Below are 20,337 nucleotides of genomic sequence, written 5' to 3'. Positions count from 1 at the left end.
GAAGAAGGATGGATGGAAACCTAAGCCTCATATTCAGTTAATGCTTATTATTGCTAAATTGACCATGTGTCATATTGAGAAACCAGTATATAGTTTCAAATTTAATTAGAATTCTGTGTGTATTTTTTATACCCCTATTGACTGGCCAAGTAAGCTGTCATTGTCTATGGATTTTGCAACACCTGCACAGTTTGTGTCCAATACCTTCACAGTGGTTCAAATTCTTGGCACTTTTCTATGGAAGAGGTTTCTGCTGCTGCCACAACTATATAACATAAGAAGTCCCACAGTGGCATAACAATGGATTCACAAAATATCCATCCGTTATCTGTAGCCGCTTATCCTGTTCTACAGGGTCGCAGGCAAGCTGGAGCCTATCCCAGCTGACTATTGGGCCTTTTCCACTACCCTTTTTCAGCTCACTTCAGCCCAACACGGCTCGCGTTTCGACTACCTCAGAGCAGCACGACTGAGCTCACTTCAGCCTTACTCAGCACCCAAAACTCGCATGGTTTTGAAGTGGGGCTGAAGTGAGCCCAACCGAGCCGAGTGGGGCTAGGGGCATGAGGAGACACTCCCCTGTGCACTGATTGGTGAGGAGGAGTGTCCTCACATGCCCACACACGCCCCGCGAGCACGCTGGGATCTGTAAACACCGTAAACCCGGAAGAAGAATTCTCTTTCTGAAGCCTTATGCGTCTCGCCTCATCTATACGCTCTTGCCAGTATCTGTTGGCGTTGTCAGTGACAAGCCACAGCACCAAGATCAGCAACACTAACGACTCCATGTCCTCCATGTTTATTGTTTACTATCCGGGTCGTGAGACTACCGCTTAAAAGGTCACTGATGTCACTGTTTGCGCCGTCTAACGACATCACGTGACGTCCACCCACTTTCGCTAACTCCACCCAATGTGTCCACCCACTTCCAGCCAGCACGGTTCAGCGCGGTTGTAGTCGAAATGCAACCCCAACAGCCCCGCTCAGCTCGACTCAGCCCAACTCGGCACTGCACGGCTCAGCCCAACTCAGCCGCATTGGTAGTGGAAAAGTGGGGCTAATGTTTTGCTCGCTTAGTAAGAATAACAGAGGAGGCTTTAATGTTGTGTCAGCGTACTCACTGCCTATTCACGCCCCGGGCGAGAGGCGGGGTACACCCTGGACAAATCACCAGGTTATCGCAGGGCTGACACGGAGACAAACAACCATTCACACTCACATTCACACCTACGGTCAATTTAGTGCCACCAATTAACCTAACCTGCATGTCTTTGGACTGTGGGGGAAACCAGAGCACCCGGAGGAAACCCACGCAGACGCAAGGAGAACATGCAAACTCCACACAGAAAGGCCCTCGTTGGCCGCTGGGCTTGAACCCAGGACCTTCTTGCTGTGAGGCGACAGTGCTAACCACTACACCGTGCCACCCCTCACAAAATATCATTGTGGAAAATCAGGAAATATGTGCTGCCCATGTTCTTATATGTACAACTTTTGTCATTATTTGTTCACAGTAACCTTAAACAGTGAGACACTTGGTGTTTACAGTTTATATTGTTTGAGTGTTTAGTCTATGTCTAGTTCCTATCTAGAGTGTTTATACTGTTTATATTGTTTGTTTTTTTCAGTTATTCTGTTTTTATTTACTGCACTGCCTGTTTGCACCGTGGGTCAGAGAGGACTGATATTTCATCTGTGCTGTATGTCGAGCATTCATACGTAAGAGGAAATTGCGCGCGCAGCCTGGACTCAGAAAAGACTCAGCGATGCGTAGTTGTTGTGTTGTTGGGTGTCAGAATCGTAGCAGTGATGGGGTTAAAATGTACAGAATTCCAGCAGGATCTCATCCATTCCAAAAAAAATCGCCGACGTCTATGACTACAAGCCATCAAACGTGTAGACTGGGATGAAAGCACTATGCGCGGGTTTGCAGCGCCCACTTCATCACAGGTAAGATCAGGCTATTTATTAAATCTTTCTTTTTTATTCTTTCTAGTCTTTGTTTATTGATGTAGCAAAATACTTTGGTAAAGTTTGTCTGATTAGCTGGGTCATAGTTACAATGTAATGAATATTGTTAGCATGTTAACTTAGCTTTGCATGCAATTTTGTTTGTAGGAGAGGTCTCGCTTGACTCAAGCAGTCCAGATTTTGTGCCATCATTATTTGTGTATGCCGAAAGTCACAATTTTAAAGCAAGGATGGAAAGGTAAAATTGTGTGCCCTCACTCTAAATCAGGGGCGCAGATAGGATTTTTGAACTGGGGGGGACTGAGCTGTCAGCAAATGATTCCATTTTATATATATATATATATATATATACAGTATATATATAATACACACACTACCGTTCAAAAGTTTGGGGTCACTTTGAAATTTCCTTATTTTTGAAAGAAAAGCACTGTTCTTTTCAATGAAGATGACTTTAAACTAATCAGAAATACACTCTATACATTGCTAATGTGGTAAATGACTATTCTAGCTAAATTCTACTAAATGTCTGGTTTTTGGTGCAATATCTCCATAGGTGTATAGAGGCCCATTTCCAGCAACTCTCACTCCAGTGTTCTAATGGTACAATGTGTTTGCTCATTGCCTCAGAAGGCTAATGGATGATTAGAAAACCCTTGTACAATCATGTTAGCACCGCTGAAAACAGTTTAGCTCTTTAGAGAAGCTATAAAACTGACCTTCCTTTGAGCAGATTGAGTTTCTGGAGCATCACATTTGTGGGGTCGATTAAATGCTCAAAATGGCCAGAAAAATGTCTCGACTATATTTTCTATTCATTTTACAACTTATGGTGGGAAATAAAAGTGTGACTTTTCATGGAAAACACAAAATTGTCTGGGTGACTCCAAACTTTTGAACGGTAGTGTGTATACATGTTATTTCACCTCCCTCACTGCCATCACCAGGAACTACCTGCAGGCCAGGACAATGATAACATTTTAACATAGCCTATGGAAATCCAAAGTTTACACATTATCATCACGCACAGAAATTGCAAAACTGCAAAACTAGTTTTAAAACCGCTAAGTTCCAACTGTTAAACATAGCGAGAGGCTGGGCTACGTGTGTGTGTGTGTGTGTGTGTGTGTGTATAAAGTGTAATCCAGTGCATCCTGACTTTCTAACTATGTCTGTGTGTTGCGTGAGCGGCAGTCAGTCAACAACTCTTCGCAAAGTTTCCTTATGAAACAATATGCTCGCTGAAATTATGGCAGGGAACGCCAGATTAAACATTAAAACTGCCTTCTGAGCACTGTATCTACAGGCTGCCACCGAAAGAAGGAGGCTACCAGAAAGGCTTCTCTACTCCGTATGATTTTACTTTCACTACAACATTACTTTGAACAGACTATCAAAAAATTGCAAGGTGATATAAAGTAAGGCACAGTTTACTTACAGTCGTTTTTTTTTTTAAAACGATGCAATCGTTTTCTGCCTTTTGGCACCCTTCATCATGCCGTGTTGGGGTCCTGAACTAGGAGGAGCTGTCCCCGATATGCCTGTCAAACTTGTGGGTAACCATAGCAACCAAGCTCGAGCTCGCAACCCGTGCAGTCTGCGCAGTTGCAACTATGTATGTACTGCTGTGCACCTCAATAAACCGAATGGTAATTAGTCTTTTGATTTTTCCGTGAGGTTTGCCTTATGCAAAGAAAGACAGCATAGACGTTTTTTCCTCCCTATAAGTGGGGGGGACCGAACGAGGTGAATTTAAATCTGGGTGGACGAATCCCCCCCGTCCCCCCCTCTATCTGCGCCCGTGCTCTAAATGCCAACTTGCGTTGACTGCTCTAACCTAGCTCCCGCCCCATTCAGTTTCATTTCTGCTCTCTGCCTCTCGCTTTTTACGCAGCTCTGATTTCTCTTAGCTGCACTCTTTACACTATCATTCCTTTCATGCCATTACCTCCTGCAAATTGCTGTTTAGTGTTGGTATTTGCTGTTGTAGCTAAAGCCACACTGCCATCACATCACTGGCATAATTTGATTGAAACAAAATGAATATGAATGTCCCATTGTTAATCAAGTTGTACATGCCCGCACATAACATAATCATATGCGTCTAAAGACTTGTAGGCACGAAGTTTTTCGTGGGTGTGCACTGAAGTCTTGTCAATAAGGTACGAGTATATATCTGGCCATTGTATACCAGGGAACTTACTAACATCGTCCGTCCACTCTTTAATTAAATACGGATCCGGTAGGCGATGTCCACTTGTTAGAGTTAACTTATTTATGTAGCATTTTTTTTGTATTGATTTATTTCGCAATAAAAACATATACATAATATGTGAACATATAAATATTGCGGAGGATAACACAAAAAGTAAAAATACTTATTTCCATTGTGGTCCTCGAATAGGTAAACAAAATAGCACCAATAAAATACAATAATAATAATAATAATAATAATAATAAATCACAATAAGCTAATAAGTAAAGTAAGAATAATGTATCCAAAAAGAGAAAAATAATAATAAAATTAATATATTATACAATTTTAACATCAGTAATATATAAAAGCAGACTGACTGTTGACTAGAAGTTGTGACATAAAATTATCTTTAACCATTTTCTTAAAAATACATTTATTTTGAGCAGATCGGGCAGACAGAGGTAGATCATTCCACAATGAAGCACCAGTGAAATAAAAACTATTTTTACTAAAAGGCCCAACATGGGTAATATTAAAAGTATGAATACTATTTCTGGTGCGTGAATTTGTACTATGTTGGAAATTTTCTTTCAGATACACAGGAGCATTATGAAAAATATTGTACACATGTCCTAACTTTAACTGATTTACACGCATATCCACCGGTAACAATCCTACATTTCTAAACTCTTCCACCCCAATATGAGACCTAGGGGGGAGATTCAACATGAACCTGATGACCTTATTTTGAGCCACTTGTAATCTGGACTTGGATTTCTTTGTCAGTCCACTGTACCAAGAGGTACAGGCGTAGTCGAAATGACACTGAATCGAAGCTGATACTAAAAGTTTTTTGGTGTCTTTGTTAAAATTTCGGGCATTTCTATACAGAAACTTTACTTTATTGGAACATTTAGAAACAATTTTATCTGCAATACTATCGCCAGAAAGAGATTGGTCTAAAGTTATGCCTAAATATGTTACACTACGCTTTGATTCAATTTCATTTCCACCACACCTGACCTGTACTAAAGGGCCCCATACATGTTCAAAAAAGTCGTCAAAATTTTGTATCAAAATTTTGATGCAAAGTTTGATCGTGTGTAGGGTGTTTTGATGTCAAAAATTTGATGTCAAAATTTTGAACCCAAATTTTGACATATCAAATCACTTTGATATTTTTTGAAGAGTCGTCAAATTATTGATGCGTGTGTGGGGGGCTATACCAAGATGAGGTGTGTCAATATTGATATAATGTCAAGATTGTTCATGTACAGTATGCACATGATTTCGTGATCCTGTAATATCGAACTCCGATTGCCACAGACAGTGCGTATTTTCAATTTATTTTTATACTTAAAATACTATAAATATGTTCAGTTTATTTTTATGTTCATAAATTTGAAACATAATATGAATGTTTCTTGAATAAAAGTTTACTAACCTTTATTGTTTGTTGACGCTTCAGACAAAAGATGATGGCCTCGCAAGTTTCAATAACTATCTTTCCAATTGCTTGCGGAGACGTTGCAGTCAGGAATTTCAAGTCTTCAAAAGAATTTCCAGATGCCAGGTACCTCAATGTGATGGACAAGCGTTCACTTGGTGGTATAGATGAACGCATCACAGTGTCTTCTTTCAATATCAATGGCTTGACAAGGTCCAATAATTCATCGAAGGATGGGGCATCCATCCTAAGGAAATTATGGAAGTCCTCTGGTTCTTTGAGATGAAGTTCTCTGAGGAGGTTGACGTGACCGTACGTTCGCCGTTTCAAAAACCAGTCTTTCGACCATTTTCGTCGATGCCGAGGCGGTTCATTGTCCAAAGCGAACACAAGTGCTACGGCCACTGCTGCGTCCATGTCAAAGTTTTTGACAATACTGAATTTTTGATAGAAAAAACATTGAATCGTGTGTGGACATTTTGCATCAAAATTTTGATACAAAATTTTGACGACTTTTTTGAACGTGTATGGGGCCCTTAAGTCATGCACACTTAACCGACGCTTAGATGCAAACAGAATTGATTCAGTTTTGCCCAGGTGTAGCGAGAGTTTATCAATTAACCACTCTTGCAGTGATGCAAGCTCGGCACCCGGCGGCGGCCATATTGGAAGTCAAAGCTCGCTGTGTCAGTGCATTGTTGTTGTCCAGCAAAGCAAAAAGGGGTGATAATGCCAAATACGTGTGTCATTGTTGGCTGTAGTAACCGAGGGGAAAAGGGTGGCAAAAGCTTCCACAGACTCCCCAAAGTCGTGACTAACCAGGGAATTGCAGCACAGGAGAAAAGCGAGCGGAGGAGACGACAGTGGCTGGCTGCCATTAGCCGATCAAATTTAGGAAAACTGGACTGTATCCGGATTTGTTCTGATCACTTTGTGACAGGTAGGTTAAATTGTCTTGAATTTCATAGTTACTAAAATAAAATATCTTTTCTATGTACTTTCACGTGGCCGCTTCAACATAAAACAACAAGCAACATGGGAGCAACATTCCCCAAGTCCAGCAATGCAGTTGCAATGTGCACACAAAATAGCATGTCTCTTGTCAAATATTATCCAGGGGTGTAGACTAGGCTGGGATAGACTCTGCGAGTGTAACACTTTCCCTCTGATCACTTTTCTCTCCGTCTTCAGCAGTAAACACCGACACATCGCGGACCCAACCGGACACAAATCTATCGTATGCTTCCATACTCTTGTAGTTCTGGAAATCCTTTAGTTCACAAAATGGACTTGGGTGAAACACTAGATAGTTCACAAGATCGATGTATTGGCCCTTTTCCACTACCCTTTTTCAGCTCACTTCAGCCCGACACGGCTCGTGTTTCGACTACCAAAAAACAGCACGACTCAGCTCGCTTCAGCCCTGCTTAGCCCCTAAAACTCGCACGGTTTTGGAGTGGGGCTGAAGCGAGCCGAGTGAGGCTGGGGGCGTGAGCAGACACTCCCCTGTGCACTGATTGGTGAGGAGGAGTGTCCTCACATGCCCACACATGCCCCGCGAGCACGCTGGGATCTGTAAACACCATAAACCCGGAAGAAGAAGAATTACGAGAATTTCTGAAGCCTTATGCGCCTCGCCTCATCTATACGCTCTTGCCAGTATCTGTTGGCGTTGTCGGTGACAACAAGCCACAGCACCAAGACCAGCAACACTAACGACTCCAGGTCCATGTTTATTGTTTACTATCCGGGTCGTGAGACTACTGCTTAAAAGCTCACTGATGTCACTGTTTGCGCTGCTTAACGACATCACGTGACGTCCACCCACTTTCGCTAACTCCACCCAAAGTGTCCACCCACTTCCAGCCAGCACGGTTCAGCGCGGTTGTAGTCGAAATGCAACTCCAACAGCCCCACTCAGCTCGACTCAGCATGGCACGGCTCAGCCCGACTCAGCCACGTTTGTAGTGGAAAAGCGGCATTTGTCACATGTGGCAACAAGCTGGGGTCAGCTTTCCATTCCTTCTCACTAACAGTGTATGGATCTAGATTCCCAATGAAACGTACCTTCTCAGCATAACGCTCCCGTGCCTGCTTATCCAAACTTTCACAGTAGTGCTCCATCACTTCAGATGTCTAAATTCTTAAAAAATCCAAGCTTTTAAGCCCTCTAACGCGGAAACGAATCGCTAAATGTGTACTCTGCAACTTCTTTCAGCGCTGGCTCAAGGTGCATAAACACCAGTGCAGTTTGCTATGGAGATGAGGCGAGACCTGGCGATGTGGTACAGGATGGTTTAAGTTATAAATCAGTTATAGAAACTGTTTTATTTAATCAGGCTAACAGATCAACATCCAGGTCCCTACCAAATCCACCATTAGCTTGATCAATTCTATGAAAGTCTATTTAAATTCTGAAAACTGTACAAATGTTGTTGTTTTCCACCAAAGAGGCGGGATTAGCCAACGCAGAATAGTGACGTTTGTCTCTTGTTGATGACGTGTAGGTCGCATGAATGCGACCTGTCCGGTCAGACTGCAGTCGCATGTGAAAATATCGGATATGCATCGGATTTAGGACCACATATCCAAGCGGCCTGGGTCGCATGTGAAAAAATCGGATCTGTGTCGTTCAGATTGTCAATAAAAGATCGGATACAGGTCGCATATGGGCAAAAAAAATCGGATATGGGTCGTTTCAGGGTGCAGTCTGAACGTAGCCAAAGATGTGTACTCTATGGCTACGTTCACACTGCAGGCTGAAGTGACTCAAATCCGATCTTTTCGCCCATATGTGACCTGTATCCGATCTTTTATTGACAATATGAACGACACAGATCCGATTTTTTCAAATCCGACCCAGGCCGTTTGGATATGTGGTCCTAATTCCGATTCCTATCCGCTCTTTTCATATGCGACTTCAGTCTGAACCGCCAGGTCGCATTCATCCGACTTACACGTCATCAACAAGCCACAAACGTCACTATTCTGCACTGAAGTAGGCGGCGGGTCTCTCAGAAAAAAAAGTTACAACAACATGGCACATATGACATCAATGCGAGGGACGCTTCGGGCTGTGAAGGTTCTGAATCTTCTCAATGGAAGGACGCAGAGGTTAGGGAGCTGATTTCCATTTGGGGGGATGCAGCTATTCAAGCTAGATTGGATGGGTCATACCGCAACCGGGCAGTTTTACTTCCGTAAACACTGGCCATGCTCACTGCGTGTGACGTCATCTCGTATCCTGCAATGCGCATGCGGAACACTTTTAGGTCACTTTTCGTTCATACTGAGGATCACATACAAGTCGCATATATTTGTTATGTGAATGACCTCACAAAAAAAAAAAAAACGGATTTCACAAAAAAATCGGAATTGAGCATTAAGCCTTGCAGTGTGAACGCAGCGTATGAGCGCTCTGGAGCGAGTGACTTCCAAGATGGCCGTGCACGCGCAGTGTTACTATTTTTAGCATCATCTCGGAGCCCTCTATACTATCGCATTTAGAAACAATTTTATCTGCAATACTATCGCCAGAAAGAGATTGGTACGGAAGCGTATTAGGGCCACTTGGAGAAAATATTTTTTTCTAAATTCCGAGATTAAAAGTCGAAATCTTCGAGAAAAAAAGTCGAAATCTTCGAGATTAAAAGTCGAAATCTTCGAGATTAAAAGTCGAAATTTTCGAGATTAAAAGTCGAAATTATGACATACAAAGAACGCATGCTCTAACTGCTGCCATGGCAACGAATGGCCACCGGAAAGGGAAGTCGTGGAAAGTGGCTGCCAACCGGCCTGGCCAAGTCGAAATTCTCGAAGATTTCGACTTTTAATCTCGAAAATTTCGACTTTTTTTCTCGAAAATTTCGACTTTTTTTCTCGAAAATTTCGACTTTTAATCTCGGAATTTCGAGTTTTTTCTTGAAATTTCCGACTTTTAATCTCGGAATTTAGAAAAAAATATTTTCTCCAAGTGGCCCTAATACGCTTCCGTAGATTGGTCTAAAGTTATGCCTAAATATGTTACACTACGCTTTGATTCAATTTCATTTCCACCACACCTGACCTGTACTAAGTCATGCACATTTAACCTACGCTTAGATGCAAACAGAATTGATTCAGTTTTGCCCAGGTGTAGCGAGAGTTTATCAATTAACCACTCTTGCAGTGATGCAAGCTCGGTACTGAGGATCGTTCCTATTCCCGATACAACTTTTCCCGATACGAGAAGTGCAGAGTCATCTGCGTAATGCAGAAGTTTGCACTTGACTGCGGCAGGCATATCGAATGTAGCATTCTCGATCTTGTAACGACAATTGTTTGGCCTAATCTGACAGCTCATAATGCCGGTCTATGGGCAGCGCCATTGTTTCTGAGTCCAGGCTGCGCGCGCATCCTGGCAACGGTCGGTTTGTTTACAAACATGCGAAGGGGTCTATAGCATATTTGACAATAAAGTTGACTTGACTAATTCAGAGATGAAGCGTGAATTCAGGTATGAGCCATCATGGAGAGGAATGAGGAGTGTGTGTGTGTGTGTGTGCGCGCCCACTCAGAAACATGCGCTCGAATAGCAACAGCTGACGTTGTGCGTGATGACGTCACTCCTCCTCCTGAGCCATGCGTACTGTGGGCTCGCTGTCGAGTCTCTGAGGTTGTTGTTATGAGTGAAGTAGGCCTCGGACTAAATTAACAAGTTATCCCGCCGCTGCCCCGGGAAACCTGCTCATGGAGGGCATGGACGTCGATCTGGACCAGGAGCTCATGCAAAAGTTTAGTTGCATGGGCACCACGGATAAAGATGTGCTCATCTCTGAGTTCCAGAGGCTTCTGGGTTTCCAGCTGAACCCGGCCGGCTGCGCCTTCTTCCTGGACATGACCAACTGGTGAGTCCGAGGAGGCAGACGGGCCTAACTTACTCATGTCTATTTTCACAGCACTGATTTGTGATATTAGTTTTGAACCCGTAGAGAATTTGCATTGTTGCTTATAAAATAAAACTAGATCAAGTCGTGTGTCTAAACGGTAGAAGTTGTTTTTGTTTTTGCCATCAAATGTGGCTAAGCTAACTTTACTTCAAAAGTACCATTACTAAACTAGCGAGTATCGGTGTAGCTAAGTTATCTCGAAAAGCAAGAGGTAGAGGTAAATACACGTGAAATGTAACGAATGCAAAATGGAAACAAATTTGGCGTGAATAGGCGGTGAGTACGCTGACACAACATTAAAGCCTCGTCTGTTATTCTTACTAAGCGAGCAAAACATTAGCCAGGTGCCTCATGTTTGCTAACTCGGCTAACATTAGCTTCCCTTTGCTTGTCAACATGGCTTAGCTTGCTCGTTAGCATGACGGCTAGCTGGCATAATCACAGTGATTTCAGTCAGTATTTTGCTGTCTGATATGAATTGGAGTTTGTCAGATGAAGTGTAACTGATGTAAAACTCACAGGGTTAAAGTTTTTATGTTTCTGAGCGCAAGAAAATAATGCATTCTTTTTTGCATCTTGGCGCTCACTGATAACTGGCTTGCTTGCTGACTGTAGTTAAGTTTGATAACTCCTGTTGTGGGTCACAGTTACATAGCGCACCGTGTTCCTACTCCTAATATCCCAGTTGACTTTTTATTTTCCAGTTTTACAATAATTTGCTACTCTAGTAAGGAAGGTTTTATGTACTGGCTGTAATACATTGTAATAACACTTTTTGTATTGTACAAGGCCACATTTTATTTTACTTTTTAAGACTAGATTTTATGTGGATTTTGAGTTCCCTGAACTCCTCTCTTAATAGCATATTTTCACTTTCTTAACAGGAATCTCCAAGCAGCCATCGGAGCGTATTATGACTTTGAGAGTCCAAACATCAACACGCCATCCATGTCTTTTGTAGAAGATGTGACCATTGGCGAGGGCGAGTCTGTGCCCCCTGACACACAGTTCACAAAGACGTGGCGGATACAGAATACAGGTTTGTGCTCACTTTCATTGTAAATACTGCTGGAAAAGACAGGGCCACATATGCCCCTTTTCCACCAAAGCAGTTCCAGGGCTGGTTCGGGGCCAGTGCTTAGTTTGGAACCGGGTTTTCTGTTTCCACTGACAAAGAACTGGCTCTGGGGCCAGAAAAACCGGTTCCAGGCTAGCACCAACTCTCTGCTGGGCCAGAGGAAAGAACCGCTTACGTCAGTGGGGGGCGGAGTTGTTAAGACCAATAACAAGACCGCGAAAGGTCGCCATTTTTAAGCGACGAGAAGCAGCAGCTGTACAAACGCGAAGTCATCCATTATTATTGTTGTTGCTGCTGCTTCTTCCGTGTTGTTTTTGCTTCGATATTCGCGCCAAGGTTTATGCAAACATAGCGACGTAACTGACGTATACAACGACGTAATGACGTGGCTTCCCTTAGCACCGCGAGCTATGGAAAAGCAAACTGGTTCTCAGCTGGCTCGCAAGTTGAACGAGTTGTGAACCAGCACCAGCACTGGAACTGATTTGGTGGAAAAGGGGTAATATAGATGAAAGTCTTCCGGATTTACCTGGAAATCCGGATATTTGACACAACTCTTGAAAATCTCTGGTTTTCCGAATGGAGAAATGTATTTTTCGGATTTTTCGCGTTCCTAGATGCGGCATAATACTTCGCGTCGTCCTTGCATGGACGCAGTCCTTGAATAGCCCAAACATAGTTCATTGATTAAAGACAGGTGTTCTTTGTTAACGGTGCGTGTGCCGGAGCTCGTTAGGCGTGCGCGCCCAAGGCGCACAGGACTGACACCGTTCTGCGCAAGCGCAACACAATCGCGCTAGAAAGCACGTTCAAGCTGCCAGTGTAGCTGCAGTCTTTTTAGTTGCAAATTACAAGTATTTCCTTGTGTTAATAATTCGCCATGTCAAAACAAGCAAAACTTTTCTCCTTCTTTCGACGTGAAGAGAGGTAAGCAATTTTACTATATATATTTTTTTTTCCATCAAAGTTGCATTTTGTGGTTTCGAAGCCAAGTTTTAGTGCCGTTTCTAGAACGCATCAAGAAAACATGGAAGAAACAGCAATAATGGAAGAGCCGGTTTCTAAGCTACCTAAAACTGGCAATGGCAATTTTATTTTTTGTTACGTAATGTACTCAGGCTGCCAGTCAGTGTGTAACACACACCCCTTAAAAATCCTAGCTATGCCCCTGATTTACATGAGAAATTTGGTATTCATTGGTATGTTTAAATGCGAAGTAATGTAAACAATTGTCTTCAACTTGCATAAATATGAATTGGAAATGTTTAGTTCACTTTAGCTTATGCAAACGCACAACTCTACTAAAAGATTGATAAACGAGGCTCAGTGTCCCCAACATTGAAACCTGAAAGCTTTAGAAACTCTAACAGACCTTTTACTTTTTAACAGGACTGTTTTGGGATTTTGCGGAGTTTACCTTCAATTGTCTGATTATTTTCAAAGTAATGAACTGTGTAGGCAGGAAAATCACCGCGTTTTCTAAATGCACTCCTGAAAATTACTCCTTAACTAGGGGAATTAAATTTGATATTTTTGACATGTTAATCATTAATGTACATGAAAGAAAAAGGCTTATAAGTTATTTGTTTTAGTGAAAATAAGTACTAAAATGCACTAGAATGCAGGGTTTTGCGTGTTAAGTTATTAAAATTTTTCGGGGGACGTTGCCCCCCCCCCAGTTTGACTTTCAAAAGTTCAGGATTTTTTTTCTTTGCTCCACTTTCATCTCTAGTCACATGATCTGAGGTACTGGTACTGTAAGGGCCCTTTCAAACTTACTTGAGTCCTTTTGCCATGTCCGAATCAGAATGAAACATGCATTTGGTTTGATTTACTTTCACACTGCTCCACAGAATTAAACAAACCAAAAGGTCACACTCATAAACCTTTGATTAACTGTTCACAAACATGGTGATTGAAAAAGGTAAACCTTGATCAAGTGCATGAAGTAAAGAACTTGTTTAAAAAAAAAATCTCACAGACTCATTACACACACAAACTTTATTTTTTACGTACATATGCAAAAACTTTTTGTTTATTACCTTTTTTTTAACATACATTTTAAAGTGACACAGGTCGATGTATTGAAAAGATGAATAGTACCCTGTGGAGCTAGAATAACCCCTAAGTACTTGAATCACGCGCTGTATTGCCTGCTGCCTCATGCCTGTGAAGGAGAATGAGTTGGAAAAATACAGCACGCTAATGTTTATACTTGGGTATGGAAACAGCCGAAGTTTATCCTCATTATAATATTATAATGAGCGAGGTCACAACAAACCTGGCAGCCTCCGACACAGAAGCGAGTGCTCGAGAGCCTTCAAGCTCACAGGTGTGTTTAGATTTTGAATATTTATTTTCCCTCTCTTTTCTGGCGTGTTTTGCCTCTGACAGTGTCTGGTACTTCCTTGAAATCCTCTTTTTTTTGGGTCTCGATTTAGGAGTCTTCGTTCGATCTGGGTGATCCGCCGTGTTTGCTGTGCCTCCGTGGTCGCAACCTCTGACTTGACCTTAAGTGACTTCCAAACTGGCTGCCAAGTGGTTTGGAAACAGACTAACACGTGGTTAGGACGGCCCGCGTTAGGAAATAAAATGTATTGAAACAAAGATGATGTATACCATCTCTGGGGATGGGTGTCAGCTCAAACAATTCAGAAAGGGGAGTGGATTAAGGGATTCCTGAACCAGCACATCGACCTGTGTCACTTTCACAGTTATTCCACGAAATCAAGTCGTACATAAGCTGATGGCTGGGGCCATTATTAAAAAATGTTCTGTTTCCGGTCCACCGGCCGGGTGAGTGCCGTTGGTGCAGTTGAAATTTTTTTTTTTAACGCCGGTTTTTCGACATTTTTTTAAAGATTTTTTGGGCTTTTTTCACCTTTTATTGGATAGGCCAGTGTAGAGACAGGAAATGAACAGGAGAGAGACAGGGAGGGATCGGGAAATGACCTCGGGTCGGAATCGAACCCGGGTCCCCGGATTTATGGTGTGGCGCCTTATCCACCTGAGCCACAACGCCCCCGGGTTTTTTGACACTTTTTTTTTTTTCCGGGTTCATAAATCTAAAATCAAACTTGACATTTACGCATTCCCGGGGCTTTCCACTAAGCCCATGTTTACATTAGACCGTATCAGCGGATCATCAGATTAACGTTTTTAAAACGATTAGTGTGCACACAGCAACACCAATACACGATTCGCGTGCACACAGCAACACCAATACACGATTCGCGTGCACACAGCAACGCCAGTACACGGATACGCTCGGCTCCGCAGGCATCCTGCGCTCCAAATCACTCCGCCCTGAACAGCGAGTGCCCTCTGGAGGGTGCGCACTCCGGCCCTGCGCAGCTCACACAGCGCGCGAGTGAAGTGCACAAGCAGTGATTCGGGACTGAGCTGCTGTGTGTGTGATCCCAGCGCATATCACTTACCACTTGCAAGTGGAAGGATGGCAAGCCTAAAGACAATCATAACTACACAATGGGCAGTATTTGCATCAGTATTTGCAGTATTTTCATACTTTTATACTCTTTAATGAAAGGTGATACAAGGCGGAAGTCCGCGCCGTTTTTCAGCAGTCGCGTCACATGACCAACGCCAGCGAATCAGGAAGGTGGATGTCACAGTGACGTTGTCCAATGAGACGCCAGCTAGAGCTCAGCACAGCGTATCCGCGTACTCTCAATGTTTACACAGCACCGGAGCTGACACGATCTGGATTGAATACGTGGACGCTGGCGGATTCCTGTTTCCCGGCGTTTCCAGGTGGTTTAATGTAAACGGACAGTGCATCCGCGAAGAAAACGAGACAGATACGGTCTAATGTAAACGTAGCCTCAGTCATCCAGGTCATAGTAAACCGTGGTTGCTAAAGAAGGCAACTGGACTTGCTTGAAATTCTTGAAGACGTTTCACCTCTCACCTCTGGCGGATTCCCGTTTCCAGGTGGTTTAATGTAAACGGACAGTGCATCCGCGAAGAAAACGAGACAGATACGGCCTAATGTAAACGTAGCCTTAGGCTCATACTAGCCAGCCATGACAAATAAGTAGCCAGCCGGGGGGAGTAAACACAAAATAAACTCCTGTGCACGCAGTTCCCAGGATTAAATGTATTTTCCACAGACCATTTATTTATTCACTTTACTCAAATACTAAGTAAAATGGCAGTAAATCATCTTTCTTTTCTTGCGTATTGCATCATGAGGCGTTCCTGGCTTGTAAATCTCTTATTTTCGGTGCATGACACATTCACGCAACTGAGCATGCTATAAATTAACAACGACAACGGTCTGCAGTGGGGCTACACAATTAAACACTCAGCGAGCATTTCTCCATTTGTGTATGAAAATACACTCCAACCACTCAGTTTGGTTTCATTTACAACCAACGGTGTCTTTTGATGCCAGCACGTAATTGAACGAGAGAAGACTGGTTTACCGGAGATAAAATAAGCATCATCTCTGCTTCTGTTCCCTCCGACACACTACTGCCTCCGCCGAGTGCGCACGCGCACACTGCATGTCGAGGCCGCGGATGAGTTACTCTCCCTTGATCAACGAAGTCGGCGGGGAATTTGTGGTTATTATCGGTACAAACAGCGCGAATCACAACTTAAATGAGTGCGGTTCAGTTTGACATTATTGTCAGTCCGTTAGATAAACATTTAATTTTATTAAAATCGAAAATTAATATTTAGAGCCTGTGGGCTACAAAAATAAGTCATTAAAATAGCCAGCTGGACTTAATTGTGTAGTCGGCTGTATGGCCGGCAGCCGGCGCTTGTGGAAAACCCTGCATTCCGCGCAGAATATAGAATTGAATCAGCTCTGCGCATGCGCTGTGCGGCACAAAAAAATGGCAGCCACCATGAAGGAAGGAGATCCGGAGTTTTCAAACATTTGCTTAAGTGTGAAATCGCAAAATGGTATTCTAGCGAACAACAAAATAGTAAAGATTCAGAAAAACAAATCATTCAGTGACCATTTTAATAGTGTAATTTCATCCGAACTCGGCCTAACGGTCGATTTAGAACTACAAAAAGTCCGTGTGTCGGACATTTTAAGTACCTTTGTAAAAGTTTTGCAAATGTTGCAGTCAGCATTTAAAATGCTAACTTAGTTTTTGTACAAGTTTCAGTTGATTAAACCGTCATATTTTATTAAATGTGTCTGCTTTTGTAATAAAAAAGTACTGAAAGAAAAAGCAAAACACAGCATTGCGATTTCTTATCCATCCATATATTAAAAAAAAAAAAAACCTCCCTCCCAACTGAAAATTTTTTTGCTCACCCGGTGGACAGGAAACGGATTTTTTTTTTTTAAGGATGGCCTGATGAGGCGAGGAAAAAGTTGGTTATGTATGCTTTTTATTTTTTGCAAATTCGATGAATAAAAACTTTACACAAAACAAAGACAATCATTTCCGCTTAGAATGTAAACAACCCGGCAAAATGACGGTAGCAATTTGTGAAAAATGCTGTAATAATTCTTGGGGGGGAAAAATGTTTTTACCATCAAATACTTTTTATCCATATTTTATTGCGGGTTTTATTTTTATATTTATTTATTTTTGGTGGCGGGGGGGTTGTTTTCAAGTAGAGTTTTTATTTTGTCCTCGGTTGCTTCAGCAACATGCTCTGCCATTTTGTTTTTCTTCTCAAAGTATGAGCTGATAGCCTAGTAGTAGAGTAGACAGTGTGTGTGATTGCTCATATCCAGTAAAAGTGGATAGAATAAATGTGTGTGTACACATGATATATCTGAGTGGACACTTGTGCCTTTCCCCTCTTATTTATTTATTCATTCATTCATCCATCCTTGTGTTTTCTTGCTTAATACTTACATATGTATAAAGCCTATCGACAGTTGTAAAAGGAAAAAGTTGTATGAAAATGTGTATACCATTATTGATACAAAACTAAATAAAAAATTAAGTTTAAAAAAGTCACCTGAGCACAGAGAACACAGAGCAGTCACTCAATAAATTGTTAAACAAATTATTTATATAATTAGCTAATTTAGTTTTGCTTATTAGTCCAAATATTCAAAACGAATCACGTTTATGCAGCTCTGTGCTTCACCCAGTTTATACCTTGCAGCTCACATTTACAGACAAAAACATACAGTCCAAAATAAACTGCATACACGGTTCTCTTTTTGCAGCTGGGTCAATTCAGAACCGTTAAAGTGCTTATCATATTCTCTTCATATTTCAGAGTCTCTTGAAAACACATTCAAAGTGATTTGTAATTTGAAGATCACCTTTATGGATCTTTTTTTTTTTTTTAATAAATGTTTTTGTGACCATCCACTAGTCATGATTAGAGGACCATACCAGATATTTTGATTTGTTAGTTTACCCCTCAACTGAAAGCGTACAGGCCAGCCTACCATAGAGTGGGAAGTGTTTTTTTTTTTTTTGGGGGGGGGCACCAGAATGCCTGAATCAATTTGACCTTTACACCTGGAATAATGTGTGTGAAGTGGTGGGTTTTTTTCCCCCTCTTTGTGTCTGTTTTTTGCAGCCTGTTGTCTATAGTGTACTAATAGTTTTTGATTGTAAATATAGCAAAACATAAGGTCTTCTGCAGTTTTTACAATCTTGTCCCATAATGAAAACGCCACATAGAATATATTTAGTCTTGACTGTCATTTTTAATTCTTAACTTTGTAAAAGTTTGACCTGTTACCTGGAATAGTTGTGACTAAAATTGTTGTCTGATTTGAGCTGCAATAAATATTCAGTAAATGTGATAATTTAACTTTAGAATGATAAATTGACAGTTATTAAACCTATAACTTCCATAGACTAATAGACTACTTCATTGATGGTGTGTTGTGCCTCCTTGATGCAGGGTGGTTCCAATTTTCCTCAAGGCACTCAACTTTCTATAATCCACTATAGGCATTTCACATAGAATAGAATATAGAATGCCTTTATTGTCACTATACACATGTACAATGAGATTAAAGCATCTTCAATAACGGTGCAAACAGTGTGGAGAGAGAGAGAGAAAAGGGGGGTGTAAGGGGGGGTAAGGTGCACAGTCTGAGGTGTATGTGTTGTGTTACACATTATGGAGTGAGGTATTGCACATATAACGTATTGCACAGAGACAGTCACATTATAAATTATTGCACGAGAGAGTCACATTATAAGATTATGATATTATATATTACACATTATGAAGTATTGCAAGGTAAGGTAAGGTGCACAGACTTGGTGTATGTGTTGTGTGTAAGGTGCACAGTCCTGAGGTGAATATATTGTGTTTCACGTTATGGAGTGTGGTATTGAGGTTTTTCACCTGACGTCAAAGGGTCACGTGACGCCCCGGTGGCCGCCATTTTGAAGGTCAAGCTACATACTAACGCTGCAGACAGAGAGGGAGAACCAGCTTGAAAAAAAAAAACGTGTTACAGACACCGGATCCAGTGTAAATAGCTGCCGGAGCGCGCTCCGGCTTGCTCCCCCTCAAATTAAGCAGCGCGCTCCGGCTTGCTCCCCCTCAAATTAAGCAGCATGCTTCGGCAGCTATTTATACTGGATCCGGTGTAAATAGCTGCCGGATCATAATTACAGTAAACTAGTAAATCCAGTAAAGGAAAAACTTGAGACTGAAAGGTTTTAAGTCATCCAAATGACTGAACGTAAACATTGCTACAGTAACATACCAGCTATGATGTTGTTGACATTAGCTAGTGCTAACAGCTAGCTGCTAGTACACTGCTACAACACAGACACCGACCCTAATAATACAGTTCTTGGTCATTGCCTGGTAACAGCAAATTTATAACGGGCCATGTCTCAACAGACTAAGAAGTTATTTCAATGACATTTAATAACATTTTGTTTATCGTGAGGACCGAAAGTAAATTAAAATGTGAACAAACCTTAGCTGTAATAAGATGGCGACCACCGGCTCCAGGGACGACCCACTGATGTAGGCATGTTACCCAGCCTGACACAAAATATTTGTAGGCATCCAAACTCTCATACGCTTTCAGATCAATACCTGTGTATGGCGATGGGTTTTTAACGACACAGGTATACAGATCATGTGGGCCGAAGTCAGGTAAAGACGAGGGCTTCGTGTACTTCCGTACGTCAGTGAGCAATCCTGGTGGAAGCAGGTAAACGTCGTTCTCTAAGCCTGCTAACCTCAATTTTTGCAAATACCTCTCCCTCTGCTCGCCCTGTAAATCCCCTACGTCGCTGGATAGTGAAGGTGTTTTCTGCATCTCGCTCCTTTTTCTTTTGTTTTTCGTTTGTCGCCTTCCTCGCATTCAAACTGATTTGAGCCACGACGTCCAAAATGGCAGCCTAACGATGCATCACATGACTTGGTCACGTGGGTGAAAAACCTCAATTGCGCATTATAAAAGTATTGCATGGAGAGTCATCTTATAAAGTACTGCACATTGTAAAATAGTAAAATAAATGGACTATAAAGTCAGAGCACATGACGACATAACTGTGAACTTGTTTATGCGGCCATGTTGCCAGGCGAGCTTTGTGTTTGACAGCGACTGGCACAAGTGTATGTGAGTAATTGTAATCCCAATTCTGTAAACATCTACAGATAAACTTGTAGAAGTTACATTGAAAAGAACAATGCCAGAGACCTGTAGTGCTTTTGGATGTAATAACAGACATGCAGATGAGCCTAGTTTAACTTTTCACCACTTCCCAGCAAACCTAGAAAGATG

At 42.0% G+C, this 20,337-nt stretch overlaps 1 protein-coding gene across 1 annotated transcript in view; it reads left to right on the top strand.

Moving 5' to 3' along the window:
- Window positions 1-10,235: 10,235 nt before the first annotated feature.
- Window positions 10,236-20,337, top strand: part of ilrun (inflammation and lipid regulator with UBA-like and NBR1-like domains) — a 109,969-nt gene continuing 99,867 nt past the window's right edge. Inside the window, exons 1-2 of the mRNA XM_060918236.1 lie at window positions 10,236-10,501; window positions 11,428-11,582. Coding sequence (XP_060774219.1) covers window positions 10,344-10,501; window positions 11,428-11,582 — 313 coding nt within the window. The 5' untranslated portion in view covers window positions 10,236-10,343. The remainder of the gene's footprint in view (window positions 10,502-11,427; window positions 11,583-20,337) is intronic.

The sequence above is a fragment of the Neoarius graeffei genome, chromosome 4 (assembly GCF_027579695.1).
Source record: "Neoarius graeffei isolate fNeoGra1 chromosome 4, fNeoGra1.pri, whole genome shotgun sequence".
NCBI lineage: Eukaryota > Metazoa > Chordata > Actinopteri > Siluriformes > Ariidae > Neoarius > Neoarius graeffei.
The sequence above is the reverse complement of the archived record's forward strand: the minus strand, read 5'-3'. Positions and strand labels throughout refer to the sequence as shown.